Source organism: Notothenia coriiceps, unplaced genomic scaffold (assembly GCF_000735185.1).
Source record: "Notothenia coriiceps isolate Sejong01 unplaced genomic scaffold, NC01 NC01_scaffold00037250, whole genome shotgun sequence".
In the NCBI taxonomy this organism is placed as follows: domain Eukaryota; kingdom Metazoa; phylum Chordata; class Actinopteri; order Perciformes; family Nototheniidae; genus Notothenia; species Notothenia coriiceps.
The window spans coordinates 3,524,015-3,534,865 of NW_011369951.1; the positions used below are offsets into that span (position 1 = coordinate 3,524,015).

The 10,851-nt window shown below is 43.0% G+C and overlaps 1 protein-coding gene across 1 annotated transcript in view; it reads right to left on the reverse strand.

The window, feature by feature from the left end:
- Positions 1-1,031: 1,031 nt before the first annotated feature.
- The window catches only part of LOC104966709 (protein bicaudal D homolog 2-like), a 57,050-nt gene continuing 47,230 nt past the window's right edge, over positions 1,032-10,851 (reverse strand). The window contains exon 10 of the mRNA XM_010795941.1: positions 1,032-6,681. Coding sequence (XP_010794243.1) covers positions 6,327-6,681 — 355 coding nt within the window. The 3' untranslated portion in view covers positions 1,032-6,326. The remainder of the gene's footprint in view (positions 6,682-10,851) is intronic.

Below are 10,851 nucleotides of genomic sequence, written 5' to 3' on the forward strand. Positions count from 1 at the left end.
GGACTCTGCTACTTCAATTTCTTTCTTTTTTTATGTGTATATTCCACCAATGGAAGAGCAATACTAAATTGCTGGAGTTACCATTAAATAACGTTTCTAAGTTTTTAAGATTCAATTGGCAAGGTCTAACTTTTTTCAATGTGCTGTTAGAGGTCAATCAAGATTGATATTTAATGTGATTAATGCTTAAGGAGTGCATGATAACTAGTTAGCAGTCAACTCAAACTAGATTTTAAAAGTGAATGGATACATTATTCAATCATTCAGCTTTCGCCACTCTAAGTCATATGACTGACCAAACCTACAGAAAGTAGTCCAGGACCACTACTGTATGTGTTCTATGAGGAATGTTCAAAATATTATGTACTTTAGAGGGATATCCTAACAATATGTTCCTTGTTTGCTATAGAAGGCTTACCATTTGCCTCTCATTGCAATGTTCAGTTTGTAAGCCACAAGGACTTATATTTGCTTTTGCACATCCCATGATACTCATAAAAGTCTAGACAATAATCCATTGAACATCATTTATTTTAATTTAAGTATGTGTTGTTTTTGAAAGAGCCCAACAGCATTTCTGCTCCATTTTAAACGACTGCCAAAAACACAAACTGTAGAATTAATTGGGCAGAGCGCCGGTCTCCAGAGGCTGGACAGGAAGTGCTGGGTGCACCAGAGGTCAGAAGAAACTGGCTCCGATCATTGTGTGGGCGTATCTCCAGAAGGCAGGGAGAGGGGAGGGAAGAGAACGAAATGGGAAATGCAGAGGAGGGAGGAGCGAGGTTTAGGCAGGACAGCAGGGAAAAGACAGAGTGAGAGAGAGAGAAGGGTCGGGGGTGTAGGTGGTGGAAGTGTTTTGTGCATTGTGTGAAATGTGATCATGTCCTGGAGCCGCTCAGACAGCTGGGAAGTTCCCCTGCCCCTGGCTTCCAGCTGGGAACACTGAGGAGACACCAAGGCTGCAGACCATTCACTTCGCTGATTAACCCTTAATCTGCTGTGCCGGGGTAAAGAATGACACTCACACGACGTGGAACTTAAGTCACATTTTATTGATTTTTGGCCAGTATGACTACCTTTACACAGATATCCTCCCTCGCTTCAAGAAAACAAACAAAACACTTTCATAGGATTATTTCAGCAGTAATACATCAGACTTAACTTGTCTTCTCCTTTTTGTTTCTCCACATTTCTTTTTTTTGTTTATCACCCTGATGAAGTTTACATGTTTGTTTTCAATCCTGTGTAAAGGTCCCATGACTGGGAAACATGCATATGACATTGCGCTGTAATCAATATGCCACTATTCATAATGCACATTATTGATAAGGATACAGTACTGCATGACAATTCAAATAAATACCAACATACAGGTGAAGTCGTTATTTCATATAAAGATATCAAACTCTCATTATGGATCAATACTGAAACACAATATGACAATATAAAGTTTGCACAGCTAATTGTATTATCACAACGCTATCGCTTCCAGCAAACAGAAAACTTTCTCCTTTTTTTCAAATGTAAAAACATTGTTAGAATTGCACTTTAATTTCCTAGCTTATCTTCCGTATTGGTAACTTTAATGCCTCAACAAGCGAGCATTGGCTGTAATGGCACTATTCAAGCTTGTTGATGCTTATTTTGTTTTCTGTTTCCTGAAAACATAATGCTCAAAGATGATGTAAAAAAAGATTCATGAGTAAAAAATATAACAAACAAAAACTGAAATTGGACAAAAAGAATGAGAAAATGCGCTCTCTGCACATTTGTCTACAATACTATTGATATCACATTACCTTCACCAATCTACCCGAACACATTGCAGATGCTTTGAGCATTTTGTTCAATAACAGGAGGCCGAAGGGATTTCATTTGGTTCCCAAAGTTAGATAAAAAAACAACCTTTTCTTAATAATACCCCTGAATTTGTTTGAGTGGGATCACTGACCTGCAGAATTCAATACAATTTCAGTTTTATTGAGCGAATTTCCAAACTATTATCTCACTCATGCAGACGGGGAAATTCCCTTTGCACTTATTGCTGCTCACAGTCATTTTGAACCCATAGTCCTCACCTATAAAAAAAAGTAAAGGTCAAATACTAGTCTAAGATTCTCCCTTGAAACGATGAAAGGCACTACTGGTCAGAAACAAAGAACTAAACAAACCAAAAACAAAACCCCGGCGCTCGCTTGGAGAGCCATGGCCAGCTTCACCTTTATCAGTTTGTCTCCTCCGAGTCTTGATTCTTTTCAACCTAAACGGTGTACCAAGATTTGGCACGATAAACGAAGAGAGAATGAAACAATTCCAATTTGGAATTTAATTTTTTGCACTTTTGCAGAGAATTCTGAGAGTCAGTGATCCCGTTTCAGTGGAACGCCCTCGGTAAGAAGCGAGGAAAAGCATATCATACCACTCAAATTTGTCCGAAAACACAACTTACCTATTCGAGTCAGAGCGTTGTCAAGTTTCATTGTGTCATTTTGAACTATTCCTAGGAATAATAAATACATGAAAAAAACCCAGAATTTGCATCACCCTGGATTTTTTGTATAGAACATGGCGGTAGAACAAACACAAAAGAAAACCAACAGCATAACTTATGACGTAACAAAACAATTAAAACATGGTTATTTGATGGATAAAATCTTAAGGTTAAAGTCATAATAGTAGGTCTGTGGTTTGTGGAGCATTTACTTGAGTAAATAGTTTCCGTTATTTAAGTTTAGATGATTCAGGAGGTCGTATAATCCTAGAGTATTATACCGTATACTGAATAACTCACAAACCATACAACGACCACGCTTTCCTATAGGTTAATTATAGTCTGTTATAATCCTATATAATAAAAGTGCACAGATTGAAAAAAAAAAACATGACTTAAAACAAAACAAAAGATGAAACCAGACCAAACAGTTGATTCACATGGAGAAACAACCCCATGCTTCTCATTGGAGGGTTTGATAAAACTCTGATCAGAATTCAATCTGTTCATTGGACCTGTGAGAAATTGGCTTCCAGCAGCAGCAGCATGCAAAGTGTCCTTCTAATAGCCATCAAGGCAATAAGAAGGAAGTGTCAGTTTATTCGACTATGAATCAGTGTTTTCATTGAGTGTTTTTGTTTTGTCCTCCAAGTCCAAATGGCCTATTTGTGAGAATGGACCTTGTGTTGGAACTTCCTCATCCGCATGGAACTACTGTAATTACTGCAAAATGAAGCAAAGAACAGATGATCGGCATTAGCATTATTTGTCAATTTAGAGTGACGGTTAACAGAGCAGCTGAGTCCACACAGACAAAGCAGGCGGCGGTTTGAGTTAGTCAAAGCAACGGAAGCCATGTTAGAATCTCCGAGGCAGCCGATGTTCTGCCAGGAGCATTAATGTGTTTGCGAGGAGCTGATGTGAAAGCACAGTTGCCAAAAAATTCTCCTGCAGTTGCTGTTAGAAAGCCAATGACTCACAAGTACCAAAGCCTTTGTTCACAGGACAGAGTTAAAGCCATATCCAACCACCCAGGTCTGAGGACATGGGGTCTTTCTCATATAACATGCAAGTGAATGAGCAATGGGTTAAGTTGCTGACATGCAGGCTATCTATGAATCAGAGATGTATGCATCATGTGTTCAAACTTAAAGGGTGACTTGGGAGGAGCCTGCACGCAGAGGTAGGAGATGCTTTTTAGGGTGCGTGCTGTTATGACACCAGATAAGCCAGACATTGATTTCAAACTAGACGGAGCAATAGGGTTATTAGTTCATATAGGTGGGGGAGGTTCTAGTCACAAATACATCCTGGGGTCTACCTAGTGATCACACAGAGCCTATACAAAGGAGAGTAAGGGTCTCAACTAATTTGAATCAATGTCCTCTGGTCCATTGAGCGACCAGTTTGAGTTTCTTTTTGTTCTTCCAAAAACAAAACAAAGAAGGAGTTTCTCCCTCAGGAAAGTCCTGGATTTATTTCCCCCCGTTTGAGAGTCAGCTCTCAGCCAAATATCTGGCTTTCTTCACCAGCATGTTTGGTTTTCTTATCTCCTCTCTCAGGAGCTGGTTTACAACACGAGTAGTTCTCCCTCCTCTACTCTTCAAACCTTTTTCTCTGTCAGCGCAAACTGATAGAAAGCATATATCACACTTGTAAGTTAAGTGAATCTCAAACTTAAGAGTGATTGACCTCTAAGGAGGTGTACACGATAGCCTTGTCTCCATGCTGTGTGCTTACGGACGCACACTCAAGCAGGGTTGACCGCTGGCATTGTTCCTTTTTCATTATTCCAGGAATAACGAAGCTCCCTCTCTTTATATCTGAGAGGAAGGAATACTGTAGTTGGATCCTGCAAGATTATAACCTGAACATGATCGTATTAAGAATATAGACTTTTAATATATAGCATAGTAGTAGAAAACGCATAATTTGATCAATCTTGCAGGATTTGCTCAAATCAACCCTGCTTTTAGCATCATCAAGCTAATGTGCCTAATGATCCACAAGCAGTACATGGTTATATCAAACACAAGCCCCACTTATTTTTGTTCCTATTTGCGTAATGCTAGCTTGCAAAGAGTTAAAGCTATTGTAGATACAAAAACGTTCTGTCTTCATACATCACAAAATAATAAAAAAGTAATGCGTAATGCTCCTTTCGCAAAGGTTAAAAACCTAATACACACAAGGGCCCTTCACGTAAACGCTGTATACACACAGGCAACTATCGGAAACACAACGTACGTATGTGAGGAAGTTACCTGATAAAAATATTTCAAATCCTCATTTTAGCTAAAGGGCGAGTGGTGATGGTGGGGAGCAAGCTGCTGGCAATCTAAAAAGAGAGAGGGTTGATATGGCGACCGAGTGACAAGACACTGATTAGAGACGTGAGGAGAGGGTTTTTAGCCACTTAATTTTTCAGAAATAATTTAAGAGCTCAGAGCGATCTCCCAAAAATCGGAGACAGAGGATGGGGGGGGGAGATGGAAAGGAACAAAGTCTCCTGAAGTAGAGACGGAAGGACAGGGCTTTACATCAACAGATATAATATATCAAGTGTTTGGGTCGACAGGCACTTTTGCCGAGTGGTCGGTTGGTTTCGTTTGCAGATTTATTGTGCACATGTGGGTGCCTTTTTGATTTGTGCTCTTCTAGGATTTACTCTTCTTTGATTAAAACAATATTGTATCTCTGTTCACAGTAATCATTTGATCCTTTTGAACAGAAGTAGGAACTTGAGGCACCAATGCTGAAATGCACTTCATTTGGGTGGTCGAGATCGATTTGTCAAAAGTTCTTTCTCTCTTTTGATAGGGCTCTGAAAGAATCCATCGCAACGTAATGGGTCACATTGAATAGCCCTCCTGTACTGTATTCCACCAGACACCAAATAAGTCCTCTTTTACAATGTAGAGCCCTGCAGGACATGGGTTCGTCTTGTACCACACACCTGACGACAGAAAAACAGTTAAAAAGCTCATAAGCATTTTTAGCTGAAAAGCCATGCGTTTCTAATGACCCTATTGTATTGGTGGGCTATCATCACAGCTTGAATATTATCCGGAATAAACACCTGCGGTCACAGGTGCTCCTTTTTTTGCCCAAACCTTTCCATTATAAAACCAGTAGCAACCCCACTTTTGAGTTTTTGAATCTCTGTTTAGAATCACACTGTGCTCCCCTAGCAAGAAAGCAGAGGGAGATTGCATATTTGAGTTTTTTTCTCTTCAAAGTCCTTTTGTGTCAAGTTTCTTTTTCTCAAAGAGTGACCTGATTATACAGTGGGCTGCTGGTCAGAGGTCAGTCCTGGGGGACCAGGACGGAGAGGCAGGAGAGAGGAGGGGGCTTTTATCAAAGGAGCACCCTTGCCAACAGACACGGGACGGTCATATTGACATCTTCTTTACAAGTCCCCGCCCCCACAATGTGTTGCTGTTACCAGGCATTACACTCAGGGGGCGTGAACGAACGAGCACAAAAGCCGGCACCTTTTACATCATACGTACAGCACTATGACAGCGGAAAGAATAGACACTCCATTATACTCACAAACCCCCCATTATAACCGGGGCCCTATAATCCACATGCCATATATGTCTACTGCAGTCCAAACGTCTAGTGCACACTGTACATACATCAGCATTCCCTTAAGCGTTTACACTAGCACACACGAGCAGCCGGTTAGTCACACAGCAGTCCCTAAAGGAGCGCAGGCTGGCCAGGGAGCTAAGCGAGCAAGTGGGGCTCTTTAACACTAAGGCAGGGAGGGTTTCGGCCGTGGGCCCCCTCCCCTCTGTACACAGCAGTCCTTGCAGACTTCTCAACCGCCTCAGTCACAGTAGATCTTGTACTTCTCGCTGCAGAAGACTGAAGGGCCTCCCATAATGCCGTTGGGCATAGCATTGTTGAGCTCTGGACGGCCGGAGCCAGAGCAGGTGAGACTCTGACTTACGTGGGGGGTGAGGGGGGTGGCGCTGGTGGCCTTGCTGCGGGCCTTAGCCCGGCTGGAGCTCCCCCCCCGGCGGGTATGCTCGTGATCGAACTCCAGGTCTTCCAGGCGCTGTGTCAGGGCCAGTTTCTGCTGGATAGCCATCCGCAGCAGGGAGTTGAGGGTCTTCTTCTCATCCTCTGCTGCAGCCAGCTGCCTCTGCATCGCGTCCAGCTGGGTGACATACTCGTCACAACTGCAAGAGAGACAGAGAGAGGGAAAACTGTAAGGTCAGGTATGTCATTTGGACCTGGAACTGAAAACAACAGCATGTTTTTACACCATCAATACTTTCCGTGTCCTACCACAAGATGGCAGTGTATGTTCCAAAAATACCAAAGAGCCTTTTCCTCAATGGTGCAAGAGATTAGTTGGCTTTTAGTTTAGTTGAATTTACTTAAAGCTATTGGAAAACTGCACACATTATGTGTATACCTCAGCTGCATGTTTTAGATACTGACACCAACAATAATGAAGACAAAAAACAACTGGAAGTGAAAATCTTCCGTGTGACCTTTTCCTCTAGTGACAGTGTTATTTCCACCACCAGGTGGAGCCACTGATCCACACGGTGCAGATCTGATGAGACAAGCTCTTGCATTATGATGAATGATTTCACCCCTTTCTTTCCCCTCCGCTGGATTTCACAAGCTAAGATGTTCTCAGCTCAGTTTGAGTAATTTCAGCTGATATTTGACAAGTCACAGTACCAACCTTTCTCGGTCCAAAGCTGCCATCTCTTAATGGTTAAAGTAACAGACCACTGCAACATGGTTCACTTTACCCTGCCCACCCTGTATAATTACTCACAGCTTTTCTGAATAATATGAGTAGCTTATGTGCAGAAGTTAAGAATAGAACACATAAACAAAGGATGAAAGCATTAACACCTAGCAGTCAGTAAGGAAATCCTTTCGACGTCACCTGATTAACAGGCTGAGGAGGGGGGTGTCAGAGAAAGAAGAAAAATGAAGATTGGAATGAGAGGAATAAGGTTCATTGCTCTGAGCGATAGCTGTTCACAACCGATGTCCACTTTTCCAGCTGAAGTGAGATTGTATCAGTTCTATCTATCTCTTCCACCTCCCATCTCTGTGCAAAATAGCACAAGATATGATAACTGCCCCCTACTGGAAAATATCAGTGAGTGCTGCACTGCGGCATGAGCACCTGTCCCCCAGTGACCGTATGCGTGTCTGGACAGGTATAGAAAGTGGGTCATCTAAAAGGGATTTAAAGGTGGGGGGGGGGGGTTGATATCTCCACTTTCCATCTGCTGTTGTGCCCATCTTTTCACATTCACTAAACCCTCTTCCCCCTTTCCATTACCATGCTCTCTCATTCAGCTCTCTTTCAATCACGTCCTCCCTCCTGGCTCTTATCTCGCCTCTCCAGCCTTTTCTCTCTCTGTCGCTAACTTGCTGCTATCTCCATCTGTTTGCCTGAGTCAGTCACTTTCTAATCATTCCTACTTTCTGGGTTGCTGAGTGGCATTCTCCAGTAATGACTGACACACCTCAAAAAAAGGGAGGTTTTTTTTTTTATGTTGGCAAGCAGCACCTTATCCACCAACAATACCACATTATGCCAACTTTTTGATGTGGTATTTTCTTTATTTGGAAACGCCCCAACCTGTGCGGCACTTCATGAAGTCTTTTATATTTCGAAAAACCACAAGAACGCAGAAATCGTTGGTAATGTGAATTGTGTAATGTATTTTTGAAGTTATAACTGTCATTCTCTCAGTAGGCAAATGATGTCATGGTTATGTCATGGTTTGGTCAGTGGTTAGTGGCTGCTTGAACTTCGGCACTGTAAACAGAATCCAACTTAGATGTTTCGTTATGTTGAAACACTGAATATTTTTGTCAGATCTTGACCCTTTTCAAACCAAAATAAACTTGTTTTTGAATATTCTCTCGAGTCAATTGTGATTTTGTCACCCTTGAAACTGCACTTGCAAATTATTTTCTTGTTCTAAGAAAAACAAGTCTTGAAAGGAAAACCCGAGACCATAAAAACAACAACAACCGCAGCTGTTTTGCCTGTGTGTGGTGCTGCACGTGGATGTGTGTCACATGAACTCTGACCCTGCCAGACCCTCATACAACATGAACCATACCCTCCCCTCTTGTGTATGCAGTTTGATTCCCAGCGGGACACACACCCAGACAAAGAGGATCAGCGCTGCTTCATTAAACCCAGTATGAGATGGGGGGCGACCCGGGAGGCAGGGGGTGGGGGGGGGCGGTGCGCCTTCAGACGGCTGAGCCACTGTTGCGTGGGGGGGGCGAGAGGGTGTGCATTTTTCCGGAAAAACAGAGAAGTCTATTCTGGAAACTGGAGGGATACAAAGGGATCCTTTTTGGCCTGCTGATGGGATCTTGGTGGCACAATGGCTGATGGGGGTCGGGAGGCGCCTGCTGGGCCTTTTTGATGATGAAAATCATCATACTTCACACCACCGGACAAACGGGCACTTTATGTGATGGTTTTTGCTGTGATTATTTACACTAGCTAATGCCGTTTATGGCTGCATATGGGAAGCCTCAACTATTGCAACATTCATGTGGAGTGCTACCCCGATCGATATCAATCAATCAATAATGCCTCCAAAAGAAACACACATACAAACTACCTCATCAGCTGTTGTCTGGAGCTTGATTGGGTCACGTGGGATGGGATGCGATATCCATAGGACTGAGGCAAAGAGGAGGAGGCAAGAAGGCAGCAATGAAACAGAGAAGCAATGGATACGGGAATCTCAGAACAACAGAAGACAGGCAAGAACAAATGAGGCAAGTTTGAGGGGTAAGTGTGACTTTGGGCCAATTATTTGACTGGGCAGTATGAGCAGGAGTGAGAGCATGTCAGGCATGTATTAGAAATGTTAGTGTTCACATGGATCCCCAGGAGACGGCAGCTGAAGAGGCACACACATTAAAGAAACAACCAGTGAGAAGCAGCGGAGAGACGAACAACATCCAACCCTAACTCTGCTGAACAAAATACACTCTAAATATCTCAAGTAAGCCTCGAATCAAAGAGAGGCGCTGCCAGACTGCAGCACGAGCGATCATCACAAAGGATCGCAACAGAAAACCTACATATTGTTTAATGTTGTTTAGTTCTCCCTCTCCACTTCTGCTCTGTTGTGACTTTTGATCTGACAGCTCAACATCTCTATAAATTCTCCATGAGTATATGTATGATAGCAGACAAACAAGAGAGTCATAACAGGCTGATGGCTTTTAACTGTTTATGGTGCTCTGTTATTGTTCAACATGACCCTGAGCACACGGTTGTCTGCATCGAGGCACCACGACACATGTGAAACGGATTACAATAAGCGGACAGTAGGAAACCTGCGCTCAGACGAGTACCAGCCCTCTCATGAGACACCTGACCAGCATTTACATCACATAATCAGACCAACTGTAACTCATCTGCTAGGCAAAAATCAGACAGGCTACGTGGATACTGAAGCCTCAAGATCATCCACCTGATCCAGAAGGAGGGATGGCTCAATTGTGCAACAGGAGGGAAAACATGAACACGTAATGCAAGACACTAACAGCAAGCTCCAATGTGTCGTTATCATATTAAGCCACTCCACTTTTCTTTGTCAGAAAGACCACACAGCGGTATAGACTCTAACTGAGAGTTTTGCACACATCTCAGAAATCCACGCTTTCCAGGACTTTCGTATTATTCCCATGAAAACAAAGACTGTCCAAACTAGGCTCCTGTAGTGGGCTTTACTTAAGGCCCGCCCCCCTTTGCCTCTCTTGCGGTTTCCAGATGACTACTGAGGACCTTTTTGCATGAGGCAAGACGGAAGGGGGACGGAATACAGAAGAGGGCGGTGTGGAAACCTTGCTCAACGACGGCCCCCAGCCTCTCAATGAGTCCCCTGACCCAGCATTTACATCACATAATCAGGACCAATGTATTCATCTATAGGCAGAAAAAAACAGACAGGCTACGTGGAGTACAAGCCTCAAGATCATCACCATCAGGGAGGGGGCTTAATTGTGCAAAAGGAGGAAAAACATGGTGCAGTTAATGCATGACACTAAACAGCAAGCTCCAATGGTGTTGTTATTCATTCTTAAGCCCCTCCAGAAGAGCTTAAAACACAACCACCTTCGCTAGCAGAAAGGCTCGACACTTCACAGCAACTAATGGTCTCACGACCCTCTCACAATGAAACCCCAATGAAAAGTGAACCAAACTCTTAAGATCCTATGAGTGTAGAAATGATTCATTAGTAGGAGCGAAAGGATCTGTTTCTTCTGTAGCCCTGCGTGCCAGCACCTCACTCCTCATGTATGCAGACAGAGAAGGTTTCCCTACTGATTGATAC